General features: G+C 38.9%; 1 protein-coding gene across 7 annotated transcripts in view; it reads right to left on the bottom strand.

Moving 5' to 3' along the window:
* INPP4B (inositol polyphosphate-4-phosphatase type II B) overlaps nt 1-23,207 on the bottom strand; it is a 665,917-nt gene that overhangs the window by 104,447 nt on the left and 538,263 nt on the right. For all 7 annotated transcript variants that reach the window (XM_056562903.1, XM_056562897.1, XM_056562899.1 and 4 more), the window contains 2 exons: nt 16,451-16,660; nt 10,847-10,985 (listed from right to left, as the gene is read on the bottom strand). In XM_056562903.1, coding sequence (XP_056418878.1) covers nt 10,847-10,985; nt 16,451-16,660 — 349 coding nt within the window. The remainder of the gene's footprint in view (nt 1-10,846; nt 10,986-16,450; nt 16,661-23,207) is intronic.

Genomic DNA, 23,207 nt, shown 5'->3' with positions numbered 1-23,207 from the left:
TCCTGTCGGCTAATTTTTGCCCCATATGTGGTTTTCCTACCGGATCTAAAACCGTGGTCTACCACTGTTTTAGGTCCGGTTAGAGAACCGCATACTGGGCAAAAGTGAGCCGACCGGAGTCAGCGTTTGACTTACTGAAATCCATTACATACGGGCCGAATGCGGCTGGGACACAGGAGCACCCGGTTTTTGCTCCCCCCAGCTGTATACGGTCCCGTATTGCTTAAAACGTAGTGTGAACCCAGGCTTACTGACCTGGCTAGTTAAACATTGCTTATATGTTTAGTTTTTGCTTCCCTGTGTTGGTCCTGTTTGCTGTTCAGTTTGTGGTTAACCCATTGTGTCCTTACTTGATTCCTAATTTCTGTTCCGTGTTGGTTTATTACTTTGACATTGCTACGCCCACTACTTTAGAAGGGTAGGGTCTGGAACTGTTGTTAGGACCATCCTATTAAGATGGTGTGCACCCAAAAGGCATTTATTTATTTACAATTGATCACTGAGTGATCACTGAAACCCTAATTTTACCACCCACTAATAAACTGAAAATTAAAACGTAACTTTTAATTCTTGCCAAAAAACAAAAGTTCAAATTGAATGTGTGATGATTTTGAGGAGGTGGAATCACTGTGGGTAGAATTACAAAAGGAGGGAAATACTGAAAAAATAATATTTGGGGTAATCTACAGACCCCCTAATATCACTGAAGAGATAGAAGTTCGGCTTCATAAACAAATAGAGAGGGCCGCCCGGGCAGGTACAGTGGTAATAATGGGAGATTTTAACTATCCAGATATAGATTGGGGTCCGGGGTTGGCTAAAACTACAAAGGGGCGACAATTCCTAAATTTATTGCAGGATAATTTTATGGGCCAGTTTGTGGAGGACCCAACAAGAAGTGATGCCTTGTTGGATCTGATCATTTCCAACAACGCAGAGCTGGTTGGTAATGTAACTGTGAGGGAAAACCTTGGTAATAGCGACCACAATATAGTTACTTTTGACTTAAAATGTAGAAAACAAAGACAGGCGGGGAAGGGAAAAACATATAACTTTAAAAAAGCAAACTTCCCTGGGCTGAGGGCTGCACTACAGGACATAGACTGGGGGGAGGTGTTGTCAAATACTGATACAGAAGGTAAATGGGACATCTTTAAATCAACTCTAAATAACTATACATCTAAATATATACCAAAGGGGAACAAATATAAATGATTAAAACTAAATCCTACATGGCTGACACATGATGTTAAAAGAGCAATAAACAACAAAAAAATAGCCTTCAAAAAATACAAATCTGATGGGTCAGCTATAACATTTAAACAGTACAAGGAGCTTAATAAAATCTGTAAAAATGTAATAAAAACAGCAAAAATTCAAAATGAGAGACAGGTGGCCAAAGAAAGCAAAACTAATCCTAAATATTTTTTTAGATATATAAATGCAAAAAAACCAAGGACAGAGCATGTAGGACCCCTTAATAATGATAATGGGGAGGTTGTCACAGGCGATCAAGAGAAAGCGGAGCTACTGAATGGGTTCTTTAGTTCTGTATACACTATGGAAGAAGGAGCTGACATTGGCCAGGTCAGTGCTGGTAACACATCATGTAATGTACTGAACTGGCTTAATGTAGAGATGGTACAAGGCAAGTTAAGTGATATAAATGTAAGCAAATCCCCAGGGCCGGATGGACTACACCTAAGAGTTCTTAGAGAGGTAAGTTCAGTAATATCTGTACCCCTGTTCATGATATTTAGAGATTCACTGGTGTCTGGTATTGTGCCAAGGGACTGGCGCAAGGCGAATGTGGTGCCAATCTTCAAAAAGGGCTCTAGGTCTTCCCCAGGAAACTATAGACCGGTAAGTTTAACGTGCATTGTGGGTAAATTGTTTGAAGGACTTATACGGGATTACATACAGGAATACATAGGGGATAATTGTATTATAAGTGATAACCAGCATGGGTTTACTAAGGATAGAAGTTGTCAAACCAATCTAATTTGCTTTTATGAAGAGGTGAGTAGAAGCCTTGACAGAGGAATGGCTGTGGATATAGTGTTTCTGGATTTTGCTAAAGCATTTGATACTGTCCCTCATAGACGTCTGACAGGTAAGTTAAGGTCTTTGGGTTTGGAAATTTTATTTTGTAACTGGATTGAACACTGGCTCATGGATCGTACCCAGAGAGTGGTGGTCAATGATTCATACTCTGATTGGTCCCCAGTTATTAGTGGTGTACCCCAAGGTTCAGTACTGGGCCCGCTGTTGTTTAATTTATTTATCAATGATATAGAGGATGGTATTAACAGCTCTGTTTCTATCTTTGCAGATGACACCAAGCTTTGTAGCACGGTACAGTCTAAAGAGGATGTGCATAAGTTACAAGATGACTTGGATAGACTAAGTGGGCATCCACTTGGCAAATGAGGTTCAATGTGGATAAATGTAAAGTTATGCATCTGGGTACTAATAACCTGCATGCATCGTATGTCTTAGGGGGGATTAAACTGTCAGAGTCACTGGTAGAGAAGGATCTGGGTGTACTTGTAGATCACAGACTACAGAATAGCATGCAATGTCAGGCTGCTGCTTCCAAAGCCGGCAGGATATTGTCATGTATCAAAAGAGGCATGGACTCAAGGGGCAGGGACATAATACTCCCCCTTTATAAAGCATTGGTACGGCCTCACCTGGAATATGCTGTTCAGTTTTGGGCACCTGTCCATAAAAGGGACACTGCGGAGTTGGAAAGGGTGCAGAGACGTGCGACTAAACTAATATGGGGCATGGAACATCTTAGCTATGAGGAGCGATTAAAGGAGTTACAATTGTTTAGTCTTGAGAAGAGACGTTTAAGGGGGGATATGATAAACGTATATAAGTATATTAATGGCCCATACAAAAAATATGGAGAAAAACTGTTCCAGGTTAAACCCCCCAAAGGACGAGGGGGCACTCCCTCCGTCTGGAGAAGAAAAAGTTTAGTCTCAAGGGGCGACACGCCTTCTTTACCGTGAGGACTGTGAATTTATGGAACGGTCTACCTCAGGAACTGGTCACAGCAGGAACAATTAACAGCTTTAAAACAGGATTAGATACATTCATGGAACAAAATAACATTAATGCTTATGAAGAAATATAAAATCCCATCCCTTCCCCAATATCGCGCCACACCCCTACCCCTTAATTCCCTGGTTGAACTTGATGGACATATGTCTTTTTTCGACCGTACTATCTATGTAACTATGTAACTATGAATGGACATCTCTCCAGCCAATATTGATCTTGTGTAATGCACGTCACTACATCCTTATTTTGATTTTCTTATTGTGGCTGCAGTCCACAACAGTATACTGGAGTGCCCACTGGATTAAAACCTGACATACATCACCCCCCCCCCCCCCGATGTTTCACCACAAGCTGTGGCTTTATCAAGGACTAAAGGGTCAATGGCCACCCCAAAAGGCAGGAACAGAGTTTTTGGGTGAGCTCAGAGCCACACTTATCCTGATGCCAGATGTGACACGGGTCCTTATAAAACTTTAGAAACCAGGATTAAAAAAAAGGTCGACATGTCCAGATAAAACCATTTTCTACCCACCATTTTATGATAACATCGCATGCTATGACCTGATCAGTCCCTAAAGACCTCGAGAGGAAAAAGCTTCACTGGAATGAGTTTATTGCTGAAACTAAACTGACATTCTCTCCACTATAAGGCAGAAGTTAAGCTCAGTGAATTGGTTTCTCAATAAACTTATACAATCCCAACAGATGCAATTAAGTGACCAAAACCTGTGAGCCCTGGTCTTACTGAATTTATTGTTCTGGAAGGGAGAGGAGCATGTCTTGCCACTCACTAATCCTTGCTACAATCGTCAGGTTTCTTCCTGCCATGAGAAACACATGTTTGCAGACTATGCTTAAGCTCTATAGCAAATTTTTATAAGCCTTTTTTTTTTTTAACCTTTACATATAAAATGTTCCTGCAAAACAGCAAATGATGTATCTCACACAAGCATATAAACGATGAGAACAACATTAATATAAGGCACGACATGCAGCTAAAAACTGTGGACAGAAAGTAAGGGCTAGTTGCTGAATTTGGGCGAAATATTTTTCTTTATTCACAATGACCAAATGCAGCTTGTTAATGGATGACATTCATTCCTGTTCACTGGTTTTGTAGAGAAACCTGCTGTTTTTGTAAATACACAACATGCCTTATCCCTGACATTTCTTTGGTATTTTTGCATTGTCAGTAGTGAAAGATGCAACCAAGAAACTGTAGAACTGCATTGCGGATTTCAGCAGTGACACACACACACACACACAAAGATAATCTTTACTATAATTGCAAAACATGCATCTAGTTGTCCACTTTCAGGTTAGAAAAAAACCCTACCTACTATTCATACAGGACCCCCCCCCCCCCCCCCACACACACACAACTTTGTAGTGCACTTCTAACATTAGTTATAATCTTGTAGCAGGTATTATTATGCTATAATTTAAGATTCAGGGCAACCTGTTCTTTTACAACTGTCCTTCTTGTATCACAACAAAACTGTGCCGTTATGCAAAGCATCAATAGGTGGCACTGGTTTACAAGTCACGTCTCCAGTGCTTTTCTCTTTTCTTATCGAGCTTTATGCATTTAGATTTTTCTGCATTTGGATGCATTGAAGTGAAGTAACTGATAAGGGGATTATGAAAAATAAAATTGTGTATCCTGTTCTTAATAATGATCTAACATGCTGGTATGTCTCTGAAATAATTAGGTCTATATATACCAATGGATTACTGGACTCATGTGATGTGGGAGAGTAATGTAACACAAATGTAAGTAGTCATGTATTGTCTCATGTCATTCTACTCTGCTGCTTATAGTACCTGCAAAAACCTTGTCAGCCAATGCAAGAAATAAAAAGCTTGGATCGGTTTATTCCCCGTGACCTTGGCCTAAACCACTTGTGGCTCTTCACACTCCACTGCATGTAATTTACTTGTCATCAGGACGGGACCATAAAGATATATTGGGGTCATATATTTTCCCTAACAAAAGAAATGCTGTATACTTGTCCTCCTGACACAGAAACCTCATGGTTTAACTTATATATTGAATAATAAGAAGTCCAAATATTATCGTCAGAAGAATTCCAAATATTAAGTGGTTGAGGAGGGCAACAGTGAAAAGGGGGCATAATTATACTACATTTTTAAAGGGAAACCTGCAGGGGCACTCACTAACAACATACTTTGGCTACTTTGACACCACAAATCATAAGTATTTGGGGAAAATTTTAGCATCAATACTTGTTAATCAAAACCAGGATTGGAATATGATAATGGAGGTATCTGCTACACTCCTGGTTTGGGCTTACAAATACTGATACAAAATACTGACTAAAATATATACAAGTGTGAATGAGACTTATGAGTTTTTACGTATCCACTTTTTCACAACACCTTATATTGCACCTATTCAAAACCCCTCTGCTGGGACACCCATGTTTTCTATCTTTAAACTTTGGCGTTTTTCTTGGACATTAATATATAATTACCACAAGTGAAAACATTGCTTAAGACACTTTTTTTTATTTGGCCCCTGTACATCACCACAATGCATTGGAAATAATGTCCCCAATAAGTAACTGAAGTGCAGACTTTCAGCTTCAATAGAAGGGTACATAAAAGTTGCATTGACTGTTATTACAGCCTTTTTTACATAGTTCATTCATTTTCACAGACCCAAGTAATTGGAACATCGGCCTATGAGCATTTACTTTATTGATTGTAATTAACCCTTTCCTGAAATATTGGTATGTCATATGTTGGGTAAGAAGTATAGAGCGGGATCACGAGCTGATCCTGATCTATATGCAGTCGATGAGAGTTGCAGCATAACACTCAACATCAGCAGCTGGCATCAGAGATCACTCCCTTAGGTGCTGTAGTTAATGGCAGCAGCATTTAGGGAGAAAGATGACAGGTGTCAATCCAGTTAAGGCTCTGATCAGCACCTCTGTGGACTATGGATTTATTGCCATGACAGCCAGGGCCTTTTAAGGACTCTGTGGCTGCCATGTTGGATTTTTGGATTACAGCCTCAGAATGACAGGCTGTAATAGAAGACCATGAAATGACTGTACATTGTGATACCTTGGTATTGCAGTGTATCATATAAGTGTATCATATAAGTGCTTGAACATCCCCTAGATAGGCCCCCTAGAGGGACATTTAAATCACCTCCCTTTTTTCACTGGTTACACTCAAAAATGGAAAGGCCAGACAAAACGTGACTAAAACATGCCAAAAAGTTTCCATTTCCATTTCTTTAACAACATTCTCTGAGAAATGTTCAGAGAACAGATATGGTTTCTACAGAAATGATGAAATGATAACAGCATGTAGGAAAGGAAGGGTTATGATAAAAGCATATCACATATGCTGTCCTATCTGAAGATGACTGGGACCCAGAGTGAAATGCTGTTTTACATTTCTCTGTAGGCATTGTAGAGGTCATAATATCCATGTTAAATACTGCAGACCACTAAACATGCACAGTAGTCTACCATATTCAAGAACTGTCACTCCGGTCCATCCGCCAGTGATTAGCAGCGTTTTACCGGCCATAAACAGAACACGGCCCAAGACTGAAAGGAGGGTGGGTGAGCCGATGCAGCCACTCTCTCTCTCTCTCTCTCTCTAAATATATATATATATATATATATATATATATATATATCTTGTGTGATGGATTTTATGAACTGTGCCTTTATTCACCAGACACATGCTACCCTTGGGTAGGGCAGCTTAAATCTGGTAGCAGATTCCCTTTTAAGTTCATGCAGCGTTATGGCACAGGCATCTATGGCTGCTATTTTAACCGGGTAACTGTTTTTTATTGATGATGTGACTATGGATAGATGCTTTAAGAGGAATTCTGCTTAGATTCAGTCAAATGCCACAAAAATGGACGGCGCTTCAGAGTACAGACAGATTAGCTATAGATAGACTTAAAACATACCTTAAAAGTGACCCAAAGCTTCTCTAAGGAAAGAAAAGGAATATTCTTCAATGACTAAGTCAGGCATCTGACTTCAATCTGTCTAAGCGTGCTTTTTCACTTGCTGTATATAAAATTGAAAGCAGAAAGACCCACAAACAAGGAGCAATTGAAGGCGGCAGCTGTAAAGTCCTTACAAAGTATCTCAAAGGAGAAAACTCAGCATCTGATGATGTACCTGCGTTCCAGACTTCATGCAGACATTGACAAGTATTTGCATCTAAATCTTAGAAATAATCCTAATAATTCTGTATATGTTAGTTTGTACAATTACTTTTGAGCTGATGAAAATGGAGGGACTATATAAAAATGTTTCTAATTGGTAAACTGTTACATTTTCTAATTGGTAAACTGTATTTCTGTCAAAATTAAAACTGAAAATGCTGCACTTCAGTCCTATTATTCACTGTGTTTCAAATCCCTTGTAGTCGTATATAGATGGAAAATGGTGCCACTGTCCATAAACTTCTGTACTATATACAATGATTCTACATAAAATGTAATAATAATGCTACCTTCAGAACACTATTCCCTGCAAGTTCAGTATCCATACATAGCTTGCTCTGATGATATACATACACATAAGTGTACATCTTCACACCAGAAAATTGAAGGCCTATGGACTGGAAGCACCATGATCAGCTGATTGAAGGGGTAGCCGCATGTGGGAGAGTGCTGTGGCCCCTTCACTGCTTACCAGGTATGGCGGTATACATTTTGTGGCAGCTTTGCCTGATACTACAGCATACCCCAGCTCATTCCTATTTAAGCTCATTTGCTTGAATGTCACGCCCCTTCATTCAGCTACTTGGGGTTGTGCCAAGAACCAGACCCCCATTGATCTGATGGCCTATCTGAACAGGAAGCACAATGATTTGATAACTAAACCTAAAACAGACCTCTACACTCCTGTATTAAAGGTGTTCTTCGGTGAAAACTTTTTTTTAAATCTCATTTAACCTGAAGAGTCTAGGCTTAGTAATAGAATAAAAAAAAAGGGTATAAATACCTCCCTCGCTCCCCGCCAGGCTCAGTTATTACATCATAAGGCAAAGGTGGAACAATTCTCTATGTCTATTTAGGCTACTTAATGAGGTTATCCGGTGAAAACTTGTTTTAAAGTTATGTGACCAGACTTGGAAATAAAATAAATTAAAGCTGTGGCGGCTGACACTTCGTTTCTTGGAGCCGCAGAGCATACCGTCTGCAGCTGACGTAGCTCACAGTGCTTCCCTGCCAATCACAGACTGAGGGGGGACACTGCGGCCAGTGATGGACAGAGCGGCATCGTGAGTTATGCCAGCTGCACACATTATGCTCTGCAGCTCCAAGATAAGAAGTGTCAGCCGCCACGGACTGGATCCCCTGATACTGGAGCCTGGCAGGGAGAGAGGGAGGTATGTATAAGCTTTTTTTTTATTTTATTACCAAGTCTGGTCACATAGCTTTTTTTCACCACTGAATAACCCTTTTAAGTACCCTAGATAGACAGAGAATTGTTCCACGATTGCCCTATGATGTACTATCACCACTACCTCCTAAGGTTATACACTGTGAAAAAGTCCAATAATTTGTATTAAAAGTGAATTGTGTAAGATTATTTGATATGTATGTATCTTCTTTTAATAAAAACAGTGGCAAAGGGTGGTTAATGAATGTAAAATAGAGTTAGAAAACTAGTACTGACTAAATACATTATATGCTGTCTGTTCTAGTTACTAGAATATTTTGTGTTAAATTAAACATTGACTAACATTAAAGATAAAACATTACATTGTCGTATAGTTTATACACGAGGAAGATAAAGTAATAAACATTATCTCTCAAAAATAAAAATATGAGGACCGCGGATAAAAAAAATTTTAACAAGTAAGATCCTCACAGGCCGACACAATAAATACCTCTATGATTCGTTAATATTTGGAAGATAGGAATATCGTTGCACAAATAAGACCTCAACAATAAAATATGTAAAAATAGATATACAATTTATTAACTAAAATATAGAAATATAAAATACGATGGAATATGCAGATCAATATGATGTCATTATACCATACTAAGTCACAGTAATACCTAAATTTGCCTACTAGATGGGAGTATACTGCCCTAGTTCACAACAGTATTCAAAATTGACCACAAGATGGCAGCATAGATATCAACAGTATATAGAATATATATGCAGTTGGTATACATAAAAAATTTGCATATTAAATACAAGATATGTTAGTACATGCAACAGTGATTTTCCCGCTGAAACTTTGTCTTGATAAATGATAATATATAAATTATTGATGGATATGCAGAGGGGGATATCCCTTACTAATTATATAATTTGGGACTATTTATTTTGGAAAATATGAATCGCAAGTATAATTAAAGTTATTCTGTTCACATAGAAGTCAGTGTCTGCAGATTCACAAAAAGTTATACCTGGACAGAAATCTATAAATTCATCCACAAGTTATGGGTAATGAAATATAAATTACCTTAAGTACAAACTCTCCCTGCTATAGAATAGCCAACAATAATCAAAAGATATTAAAGTTCTTTTATAGTTATCACAAAGTAGAAGTGCCTGTGGGTAAAGCAATTTGGATGGGATCAGCCTGTTCACTCAGCAGTCACAGAAAGATAATCCGGGATGCTCTCCAAAGAAGGAACCAAGGATGACCCCTCCTCGCCTCACCACTACAGTTTAAACAAGGCTCCCTTATCTTGATCAGATAAGAAATTAACCAATCACGTCTCTAGAACAAAAACATGCTAGGCCCTTGTCTCGCCCAGATGTAACTATTTTACTGACCAGAGAGGACACTCTTCTCCATGAGTTGCTAAAATATTTTCTTAAAAATAAGCAGTCATTACCTAAGATATAGATATATAATGTAAAGGCATCTCTCCAACTAATGGCCAATAAATATAGTTAGCCGAATTAGATTTCGACATCTAACATATACACACAGCAGACATCTCGGGATTTTCCCAAGTCTTCAATCTGAATCTGACATTAATGGTCCCTCCCAAGTTTAACTATAGAATAGATTCTCAGTTCTGTCTATTCTTACAGTTATAAATCTATCAGATAAGGCATAACTGTAGACTCTATTCATGGGATGAAATCAGACCACCAGATTGCATACATGCTAACTTATAGATGCAGGAAACTAAATAGGTTATAAATGGTATACTGACTTAATAACACAAAAATGCTACTAACAATAATCATAATAATAATAATGATAGATAATGCACATCTAAATACTATCAAGAATATAAGGAAACTTATTTATATATATATATATATATATATATATATATATATATATATATATACATATATATGCTCCTGAGCTGAAAGTGACCTGAATTCCAATGCCCTTATTTGAGCCATAATGTGGTTTATATAAACACAGACAAAGGGATGTTTCACATTTGCAGACACGATGTGAAATTCTTGAATTCAAGACTAAGAATCAACTTTACACAACATGGGGTTTTTGCCTTGAACAATTAAGATGGATGCCACACAGTATGATTGTCTGAAATAATTCTGGTCTATATAGTCTGACAACATGCTAATCCAATTGTGTGTGACTGTATGTGTGTGTGAGTGTATCTGGAAATCCAAAATATCATCACTGAAGAAATAGAACTACAGGATGGGTATAGCTGGGAACAGTATAGTATGCCATGCTTGGGTAGAATCCATTATTCTCTATGCCTCCTTATTCTTGTAAATAGATGTATATAATTCACAGGATAATATCTTACCATTTATGTGCGATGTGATGAGCTCTTCATTTAAAGAGTCTGGTTTGCTATCTTTTGTGCTTTCTTCTTGTTCAAGTAGTCTGTCGATCATGGCAATAATGCAATTAAGACTCTTCCCTACGTTGGCCCACACCCTATCCTGAAAAGAACATAAGCATCACAAAAGATACACTTACAAGAAAATTGTACAAAGAACAGGAAATATGAATAAGAAGATGCATTAAACTAAACAGACATCTTAATACAGGTAGCTTCAAAATAATGGTGTCATATTACGAAAAAAATGTAACTTTTGTAAAACAACTGAATAAATAAATATATACATACATAAAAGGCAAACACTAAACCATTGTGTTCACATTTTTTGTGGTCTAGAGAACACCAAAGCTAGGGTTTAGTTGTCTACATGGAGTACTACATAATCCAGCTTCAGTTGTGTAAATGAGGTTTAGCACAAAACAATTTCAACAAAATAAATTTCAACAAAAAATTGTAAAGCATATTTTCTAAGTGCAGGAAAAAAGACGTGTGAAAAATATGCAGGAGATCCCATTCCAAGGTAAAAAAAAAGGACAGATTTATATATACGTATATATACATATATATATATATATATATATATATATATATAAATATATATATATATATATATATATATATATATATGAATTGCTTTTGTCTGATATGTACTGTATTCACTTTAATGCAGACACATGCAAAATAACATCACTATTAAATCAGCTTGTATGCCTTTCTTTTCTAGACAGAAGAGACATAAAATACTGAAGTGGTCTCTGCTACATAATTCATAATGACGACTATTTAGCAAAGCTGGAAATAGGATGACATAGGAGAAAATAAAAGACAAGAGCCATTGGACTCTGAGAGAAAATGTAAACAACAATAAAAGCATTCACAGTAGAGGCCTGAATATGTCACTGCTTTGTGTAGTCATTTTTATTATTCCCATATTTGGGTGTGTTTTAGATACATCATGCATACAGCAATGGTATAAAAATCCTTTAAATCAGGCCATCCTACAGATCTGTAAAACACAGATCCTTAATACTGCTGTATGCCCTGGCTCGAACGATACCAGTCACTAGCAAAATAAGTATTATTCAGTTTACATTTCCCATGTATGCTGTGATATCTTTTCTGATGTCACTGCATGGGAACTCCTACTCTAACCAATTACATAGGCTGATTACATATGTGACACGATTTCCTAAAAAGTTACACATGACAAATACAGTAGCATTTGTGTCTGCCTGGGACCCTTGCGAACATAATGCAGGAGAAAAGGAGACCTGGTTTAGAAAATTTGCCAAATGTGCCAAATTTATCAACTGGCCTGGGCTACTATTTTGAAACAAATATTGGTGTAAATTGTGCCATAAAAGAAATCATGGAGCTCAAGTCATGGAAGTGCTTCCAGGTTCGGGGATGTGACATCATATGCCTGCTTAGTCAATCAGTGGCTGAGGTAGAAAAACAACTGCAGTCACTGACTGGCTGAGCGGGCCTATGACATCATGTCCCCTAATCTGGAAGCACTGAACAGCAGGGACCGAAGCTCCATTATACTGGCAGCGCTCAGAAAGCAAGGAAGGTAAGTGCATCTTTTTTTTAATTACCACCTTTCTAGCCCTAATTATATAAGATGGACATGTGCTTTAGATGGCTGTTGGCTAAATTCTCATCAAGCTAAAAGCTACAGTATTTCTCCCGACTCCGTTTTATATATGCAGTCTCAAATCTGTCTGAAATTCAACATGACTGGCTCTCCCTGACTCCTGAACCCAAGAGGGGGTAAGAGAGAGTCAGGAGGCCCTTTACATATTAGGTGGTTGGCCAATCTTGCCAAAATCCATTTAAGCAATTTTAATCTTAAGTGTATGGCCAGCTGTAGCAGTTGTTTATCTTTCATACAAAAGAAAACCACAGCTGAGACAAATTCACAAAAATAAAACGTCTTAATTATCTCAGCTTTGAATAAGGAATATACTATGGGTTTTTTTCTTTCAAATTTTTACATTTTACTTTCTAGATTTTTAAATAATTCCGAATCTCGAAGTTTACATTCTGTCCTCTAGGCCTTGTGTATTTAGCAGAGATTTCCGGTTCTGGACAGATCACATTCCAGTAGTCTCCTTATCACAGGCAGAATTACAATGAAAAGTGATATGTATAGATAAGATAGTATGAAACCATTCACAATAGATGCCTAGAAACCTCTCCCATAGAAGTCAATTGGGTTAGCTCCAGTTTATTGTGTCCATGGGTGTTGCTGTAAAGCACATTTCTAAATGCTGGTAAAGATGGCTCCTGCAATATGACTGCCTTCTCATAATAATGTACTAAAATGAAATTTAAAACCTACAATCAGAAAATAGAAACAGATTAAAAAAATAACATATCTGTATTTGGCTCTGATCATTAAAAGACAATTTAGGTAATAGAATCATTTAGGGGCCTTTAAGAAAAGGCAACTACCTGCCTAAAGATTTGGTCACTGCTCACTGCCAAGAACTGGCTTGTCTAAAGGGTCTTTTCAACACCCTCTACATAGCTGCCTGCCTGTACAAGGACCCTTAAAGGGGTACTCTGCCCCAAGACCTCTTATCCCCTATCCAAAGGATAGGGGATAAGATATCTGATCACGGGGTCCCACCACTGGAGACCCCCGGGATCTCGGCTGCAGCACCCCTCTGTCATTACTGCACAGAGGGCCATGACGTCATGAGGGGCGGAGCCATGACATCATGATGCTCCGGCCCCCATATCGCCCATCATTATGCACAGAGCGAGTTTGCTCTGTGCAGTAATGACAGCAGGGTGCTGCAGTCGAGATCCCGGGGGTCCCCAGCGGCGGGACACCCGTGATCAGACATCTTTTCCACTATCCTTTGGATAAGGGATAAGATGTCTAGGGGCTCCTTTAATGCCAGCAGAGGTTTAGACATAGGTAGAGCAGAGCAGAGGTAGTTGTTGTTTACTACCATGGGTTCTGTATGTTAATTAGCCTGTCCACTTACCTACCTGAAAAAGTAACACAATAAACAACAATCTTATTTAGCCTAAAAGTAAAAATATATATAATAAGAATAAAAGAGTAATAAGTTACTACATCTTTGGGCAGACTCATTTTTAGGACTGATGTCTCTGGTGAGCTCCTTGAAAAGGAAACTACAGCAAAGAAAATATGCCTGTACTGCACACGATTGCTCTTTTGCATACCACAGAATCAATATATAAAATCAAACTGATGAAGCAGAATAAACAGAAACTCCATGTATACGATAAAGCAAATTAATATGTCAATTAACTTTGAAAACAAGACATGTGAATCTAGCACACAACATAAACACTTTTAACAAGAAACCCTGTAAAACTTCCCTGTGTGCTTTACCTCTACAACGGGAGCTCAAATGAATCATAGCAACCTCAATTACAATAGCTAAAATTAGTCTTCCCACATTCATGCTGGTCTTTAAAACAATGTTCCTCTAAGGTATTATTATTTTTCACAATTATATACGAGTTAAACAGTTATCTCCCCAGTTCACAATTCATTTTGCTTTCGTACTTTCTAAGTACTCTGGTTGGCTGTGAATGAAAACGTATTGTCCTCATTTAAATGGTTGATGAAGATATTACAATTATGGTGCCTCTCTTGGCAGACATAATATACCAGGCACATTAACAATGCCAATCTAAGCAGACCCATAGTGTATCAAACTCCGCTCCAGAACTCCAGAGAAAACACTGACAATTTAGAAGTGAATTACATATATAAAATGTGAAGATTTCCACACATATAGACCACCTGGAAGTCATTTTTTTTCTAAACCGATTTTATTAAAGAGAAAGAAATACAAAGGATGATCTGTACATACATAACAAGAGAAACAGACTGAAACTTTTGGGAAATCATTTAAAAGTAAATTAACTGAGTTTTTGAGCCAACTAAAAGCAAATTAGTAATCCAGTCAGGAAGAATTACACCAAAATCCTGATAGCGGTCAGAGGTGCTCATATTCTGTAGACAAAAGTTGGCCAAACCCACTGATTTTGATAACTTTAGACTGGCTGTCTGAAGTGTATGGTATGCCGGCCAACTATAACAACAGATGAAATTGGGGGAGGGAAGGATAAGATGTGTTGAATTTCAGCTTCCTGAATCTCTTGTTTTGAGAGGGATATTCCACTAGAACTGTCCAGCACCTCACCCCTTTGACTATGACTGCACTTGAGCAAAACCTAGAGCCTAAAGGGTGGATCCAGAACATCTGGCAGACGTCTGCACCAGGATTGTAATGTCTGGGACAGGTTGTTGAAGTTGCCCTTCCCATTTGGAATAATCATACTCAAGTCAGATGTGTTTATTGGAGGGAGATTAGTTTATCATTAAAGGGGTTTTCATAAACAATGTTAAGGAGCACAAATGTGATTAAAAGTGTTATCCGGGGACAAGGGGAAAAAAAGTACTACACATGATGTGGCTTATTTCTGCCACCATTCACTGTTCCCTAATGCACTTGACTCTTCTGCCTACTGCTCCATTTCTTCTGCCTACTGCTTTCATTTCCAAGCAGTACTCACTGCAAAGGATGGAAGAAAGGAGTGTGACTTGTCGATATGATGTCAATAGGGGGTGTGGCTTGACAAGCTATGATAGAGTGTGTGGCATGGTTGGATGGTGTTAGAAAGAGAGAAATGTGGCTTACAAGATGAGGACACTAAAACCCAGGACATAGTGTCACATGATCTCTGTCTCTGTTGCGGGAGAAGGGGGGGGGTGAGTGGACAGAGGATGGCAGGTTTTTCTTCACTTACTGCCTGTCACAGCATATTAAAACAGGGAGAAACGGCTCAGTACAGGTAATAAGAATACATTACAATACAGTTGGTCTGGCTATGAGGGAACAAAATATGAATAATGTTTGCTATCCAGAGTATCCCTTTAACTGCTCATTCTTGTGGGAAAGATCAAGAGGTTGCCATTAAACTCAGCATGTGCATGTATTAGGGGAGAGTACATCGAAAAGGGTGAGGGGGATGGGCTGAAAGAGATTGTTAAAGCAATAAGTAATAAACAATAACATCTGCGAAGATCATGTTTTGTTGCACATTTGTAGAGGAAAAGAGGGTGTTTTGGAAATGTGTCTCCAAGAAGGCATATCCTATCTTCGTCCAACACGCTGGTTCCATTTAGTCCAAGGAAATGGAAGAAACTGATTATTTTAAAGGGGGCATATCTGCATTTATATTATAATAGTCTAAAAGCCTCTTAGCAGCTTTCCAAGTCTTGATTGCAATTTTTAGGGTACAGCTTCCAATCAGAAGGGGCACAAAGGCAGGTGTTCACAAAAATCATGTCTATTCCAAGAGGTCTAAATCTGTTTAATATTAGATTGCGGAAAGAATAAAGCTTGACATTCAATAATGAATCCAGGTAGGATAGGATTGACCTTTATAATAATAAATGTTCGCATCCTTTTCTCTCTTTAATTAATATCAGGGTCCAAGATTAAAAGAAAATTGACATTAAGTAGATGTATTATCATCAACAATATGGTAAAATGAAGCAGAATTACTTACCCATTCTTCCTCATCATATTCTGAATGGTGAGGAATAGAGTCTTGTCTGCTTATTGGGACTGGATTATCTTGGCCCTGGAGATCATTCTCAGTCGGACTATTTCTTGGGTCTGTAAGCTTCATGTTTGCACAGCCCGGCCGCGCCGTGTATAGCGCTAAGAGAGCATTGCTGACTAACTGGTCTTTAAATGAATGTACAAACATCTCCGTCTGTAAAGCAGAAGAGCAAAACAAACAATGAGAATTTTCTGTAAAGTATTTGCTGTGACACATTATTGAGATGGTTAATCACAGCTCATGGTAGAGTGTCTCATTTATAACAGTCCGCAACATCATAAAATCCCATTTGTTAGCAGGTTAAACCGTTATGTTTTAGTATACTATTTATGGCAGAGTCAAGGCTCATAACTTACATAAGAAAAATAGATGTAGAATAATTCGGCTTTTAAGACTGCCATTAACATTTCACTTAACAATTTTATTATCCAGATGGGATTATATAAACTTTCATATGGATCGAAATAAAACGACAGTCTGAATCCTACTAAGAAAATCATTTCATTGTGTTACGGATTGAATGGGAAATGGAGATAAGAGATGACAATAAGGAATCCATAATAAAGGTGCCCATGAACATAGAGCATATTCAGCAAACCCATCAATTTCATCAGGAGCAGCTGTCTACCTTATGTGTAGGGGGCGGGAAGACTCTCATCTAAAGAAGAATTGGGCCTGTTGAACATCAACTTCTGAGTCTTTGGTTCTTAAGATAGATAAGCTACCACCAGAAGTGGCAGCAGCTTACTGCCCGTCCCCATTCAGAGTTTGCAGGTTATTCTTCTTTAAATCTTAACATGTACAGTTGCAGGAGATTGTATCTGAGACATTTTTATTTGTAAGCTTATAGGATTGTGTGGGGGAAGTATTCCTATATCCAGATACTCTTTTGAACAGTTCAGAAAGCATACATTTGAATGGAAAATTGTATTTGCTATCACCAGAGGAATATCCCTGTAAACTTATTGATTGCTTGAATTTAGTAGAAACTGCACATTCCTCTATGCAGTAAGCTTCCGAAACTACAGACAGGCATTATTTAAAGGGGTAATTCAAATGGAAAAAAAAAAAAAAAAACACAAATGTGTGTTCTTTTTTCAAATCAAGAAATCTCAAGTTACAAAGATTTGATAATTACTTCTATTTAAAAAAAAATCCAGTACTTAACAGCTGCTTTATGTCCTGAAGGAAGTTTGTAGCACTTTTCAATCCAACACTGTGCTCCCTGCTGACACCTCTGTCTGTGTCAGGAACTGTCCAGAACAGGAGAAAATCCCCATAGTAAACCTCTCCTGCTCTGGACAGTTTCTGAAATACACAGAAGTGGAAGCGCAGCAGGGTGCAGCGAGTTGGATTGGAAAGAACTACACTACTGGGGCATATAGGTGCTGATAAGTACTGGATAGATTTTTAAACGGAGGCAAATAACACATTTATATAACTTTCTGGAACTATTTGACAACAATTCTGTTAAGCTTCTGGTTTGCACAACATTTTTGACTTTTTGCTGATCTGCACCCTGATTATTAGGTTGCAGGGGCTTGGTGCAGATAGTCAAAATCTATTCCAGCTCACAGCTGATGTATATTTCTGATGTTCCTAGATTAATCAAGAGGTGTGGTCCTCTCGATAAATCCAGCACGATCAAACGCTGTCAGGGATTTACTTAACAGGGTTATCCAGGCATATAAAAACAGGGATAATTTATTTCAAAGAACGCTCCCTGTCTGTCTCCAGGTTGGGTGTGGCGCCAAGTTGTAATACGACACCCAACCTGGAGACAGACAGGGAGCAGTCTTTGAAGGAAATTAGGTATGTTTCGATTCCTGGATAACCCCTTGAAGACCAACTTGTGAAACTCTGGTTTTATGAATAATCACCTTTTTTTTTTCTCTCTCTCTGAAATTCCTCTTTAATATATCTGTGAATGACTCAAAGGGATTTAGGGATGGTAAAATGGAGTCTTATGCAAAATTCTAGATCTATTTTGAATCTTGTATTTACGTTTCTCAGCTCTACTAAAATCTTAACCCTTATTATGTGCTTCTATTTAATGCACAACAGATATAACCAGCACTTGGGTTCATCAGGTCCTGTAGAATATCCCAGCATGCAGTGCTTTTCTACCCTTAAATGTGACAGAATTTGCATCAGAATGTGAAGATGGAAAGATGCTAATATAAATAGAGCCCTATTTGGAGGGATTGCTGTAAGTAGGGGCATGTACGGTAAGTTAGTCCCCAGCCTCTGACTGGTACTTTTACCAACAGAATGGTCATATTAGTAGGCCCGATAGTTCACCAATATTAGAACATAAGATAAAGAGACCATAAAAATGGCAGGTTCTCTTTATGTCTATGTGATCACAGACAGCTAAATAGATCTCGCTCTACAAGACTATAGCATCCACAGAAAGAGATCAGATTAACTTGACAGGTTATTGTGTGTTTGAGTGACAGATGATATCCTGATATAAAGTTGAAGATAATGTACATTATGTAAAACCCATGAAGCTATACATCTTTGTATGAAACACAATGATTTATACTGGTTTTCACCCTCTGTGGGTGGATGATCAGTAATTCTTTATTATCAAAATAAATGTTCTAAAATTATTGGATGAATGAACACATGAAGATATTTTTGGAATGGTAAAAAGTTACCACAGAGGAGCAGATTATTAGTACAATAGTTCCTAATAGGGGATTTTCAGTCTGATCATCTCTAAACCTAAACCGAGCTGAAATGTGCCATGAATAGCTGAAATCCTCCATTGTTTTACACATCGTATCTCCAGGAATAAATACAGAATTAGCTGACAGATAACGGAATACAGATGTAGCAGACATTAATTTGTCTTTCAAGTCTGAGGGATTTTGTCACGCTGCATTGCCAATGCATCATGAGAACTCACAGAATGATAACCCAGCAGGTTTACCTACAGCCAAGGGTGTACGTGTCATACAGAAGCCAGTGCTGCTGCTATGGGTTGCCTAAAGTGGAGGACCAAACGCTTCTTTAACACATGTTGGGATAAAGTGGTAAAAACACTAAATAGGGGACTGCTTCTTATTTATGTACGCCCCTGTCTGCAGCCCTATGTAAAACCCCAGATATAGTTGAATATGGTCAATTTATTTTCAGAACTACACTGCAAGAAATGTATGGACGAATGCCTGCTTCACAAAGGAATGCAAATCGCAAAAGAAATGCTCTCTTTCTAGGTTGTATTACAATTACATGAAAAGACAAAAATGTTATGTATTTTATCAGTGAAAAATTCTATAAACGTATGAAAATTGCATTTAGACTATCATAAAGTAGCTCCATACCATTCAATAGCATAAAATACATAATAAATCAATTTTTGCTTATTTGACGGTTTTGCTGCTTTCTCTATTTTTTCAGGCTGCTTTTACTTGTGCAAAGTTTGGTTATTTTCTGAACTGGGGAAGGGAAAGAATATCAGAGCAGTTGAAATCCAATGTGTCTTAGATGTCAGCGATGTCGGGGGAACAGTCACATCACTCTCATATATTTTGAATTGAAAGATCTAGTGTCTCCATAAATAAGAATATCTAACACTCTCACAGGGTATTCTTATACTAATAAGCAGGACCTGCAGGCAGTGACAGAGCATCGATGCCAGATCAACAGGAGAACATCATGCACAAAGTACTAAGCTGAGGCAGATAATAAGACTGGATAGAACAATGACAGCTTGCCAATTGATTCCACATAGCAAATACAAAAACAAGGTGCTAAAGGTAATTTGAATAAACTAGATTATAGATGACATCTTTCCTGACAGAGTGTACCCAACGTGGAGATCATCTTTCTGGAAAATTCTCTTGAATGGCAATAATAGAGATGAGCAAATTTTTGAAAACATTGATTCAGCCAATTCGCCGACTTTTCTGGAAAAATTTGGTTCGTTACGAATTTATTCGCGGCAAATCTATATTAAAAAACGGCTATTTCTGGTCTAAAGAGAGCCTCAATAGGGGTGTAGAACACTTTGCCTTGCTGTAACACGCATAGGGTGTGTTGGGTTAGTGAAATAATACTGTTATTCAGTATGACATGCAGATTTGAGGCGTCGCTATTAGAATCACTGTCGCAGAGCAGCACAATGACAGAGCCTGGAGGTGGTATCAGTATGATGAGATGATATAGTGGCTGAATGACACAGCCTGGAGTTGGCAGCAGCAAGAGCAGACCATATAGTGGCTGAATGGCACAGCCTGGAGTTGGCGGCAGCATGAGGAGACAATATACTGGCTGAATGACACAGCCTGAAGTTGGCAGAAGCATGAGGAGATCATATAGTGGCTGAACGACACAGCCTGAAGTTGGCAGCAGCAAGAGCAGACCATTTAGTGGCTGAATGACCCAGCATGTAGGTGCTGGCAGCATGAGGAGACCATATAGTGGCTGAATAACCCAGCCTGGAGGTGGCAAAAGCCTGACGAGACCATAGGGCCTTACAGTTGAAAAGATTAAATATATTTTTTAACTTTAAATTGAAGATTTCAAATAGATGAACCTAAAAAGTTTTATTTAATATGCCAGCAGCATGAGGAGACCACATGGCATTACAGTGACACAGCCTGGAGGCGGCAGAAACATGAGGAGACCATATAGTGGCTGAATGACATAGCACGGAGTTGGTGGCAGCATGTGGAGACCATATAGTGGCTGAATGACACAGCCTGGAGGTGGCAGAAGCATGAGGAGACCATATAATTGCAAAATGAGACAGCCTGGAGGTGGCTGGAGACTTTAACTGGAACAAAATGGTACACCACTTAGATGTACGTATGTGGTATGCACTTATGAGGGGAGGACAATGCGCTCCAGTATGCGCTCCAGTACGCTTAAAACAGTATTTGTCTACAACACCAGCAGGTGCGTACTTTTGGCTGGCCTTTCACAGTATCAAGGCCCTTTAGACTTTAACAGGAACAAAATGGTACACCACTTAGATGCACGCACAGGTTACACTTAATAGAGGACAATACACTTTTAGTATTCTGCTCACCCTTTCAGTTCTGTTGTTTTACACGCCAGTGCTGCAGCACACAGTCGCTGTGTACTACACACAAAATTGAACTCTCTCTATCTCTCAATCTCACTCTCTTTCCTATCAGTGCTTCTAGACTGGATTTGGGCTTGAAGTGAATAGCTGCTGTAAAAAAGCTTTTCTGTGCAACACACTGCTCTTTGTCCCTTTCTGCAATAGAATGCTGATGTTACTGGGAGGTGAATCGCTGCAGTAAAAATGCTTTTCTGTGCAACACACACTGCTGTCTGTCCCTCTCTCTCTGTAACAGAACGCTGATGTGACTGGCCGCAAGATGGCTGCCGATTATATAGGGCTGTCACATCACAGGGGTGGCTGGCTGCTGAGTCAGGGTCATCCCGCCTACCTACCTTCCCAGGATTCCTTGTCCCATGTCCTCACATGTGGATCTGCCATTTTAGATGCCCGGCCCTAGAGCCTGGAACGCACTAAATGGAGTTCAATGAAGCGATTCGCACAATCGAATCGCGGCGATATTTGCATTCGTTACGATTCTAATTTTTCCTGAAAATTGTAACGAATTCGGATTCACCAGATTCAGTTTGCTCACCCCTAGCCAATAACTATGAACACAAAATGTATAATGCCAGAGGTATTTACTTCACATTTTAGGTCTTGTCCACACTGCAGATTTTCAGCAGGCAAAATTCACCCGAAATTTAACTAGCAGCCCATGCCAACAAAATCATCATCAGCAGGATTGCACAGATGTGCCCTGTCTCATAAATGGCAGTGCAGCTGTGTGGAATTCTACCCAAAGACTAAACAATTATGACAGAGCAGCAAAATGCCATGGAAAACAATAGGACTCTGCTGAAAGTGGAATTCTGCAGCAAAAATTTGCTGGCTAAATATCCGCAGTGTGGGCAAGCCCTTAAAGCAGTGGCCCTCCAAATGTTGCAAAATGTCAACTCCCAGAATGTCCGGCTTTCTGGCACGCTGGAAGGTGACGTTGTGGAAAGCCACAGATTGAGACCACTGCCTTAAAGTAACATACAGTGCTGATTCTGCAGCAGACAATTTGCGTGAATATGGTCTTAGAGCACTAAGGGGGGGGATTTATCAAAACCTGCGCAGAGGAAAAGTTGCCCAGAGCAACCAATCAGATCACTTCTTTCATTTTTCACAGAGCTTTTTAAAAATGAAAGACGTGATCTGGTTGGTTGCTATGGGCAACTCAGCAACTTTTTTCTTTTGACAGGTTTGGATAAATCTCCCCTTGTGCTGAACATACACAGTCACTTTGCATATTGGGGGTTAGTTTAGAGAACAACAACAACCCCCACTATACTCCCTCACTGTCTCATTACTGTGGGAAAAAATTATTATGGAAAGTTTTCCACACAACCTTTTCTGGCAGTTTTTATTCAGTATTTTAAGCAGCCAGAAGGGAATTCAAAAGATGGTGAATATAAAGTTTCACATGAGCATAATATGTACAGCCATATTACATCTGCAATTCCTGGCCCGACTGGGGATCTGATGTGCCGACCTGACAACTCTTAATTTGGGCAATAAGATCTGCAGTTGTGCTGGGTCATCCTGCTTGTATCCATGTTTCGATGAATAAAGAAGTTTGAATCGTACCCTTCCAGACCTGGGGAGTGCTCCGATTTT

This window comes from Hyla sarda, chromosome 1, assembly GCF_029499605.1.
Source record: "Hyla sarda isolate aHylSar1 chromosome 1, aHylSar1.hap1, whole genome shotgun sequence".
NCBI lineage: Eukaryota > Metazoa > Chordata > Amphibia > Anura > Hylidae > Hyla > Hyla sarda.
The sequence above is the reverse complement of the archived record's forward strand: the minus strand, read 5'-3'. Positions and strand labels throughout refer to the sequence as shown.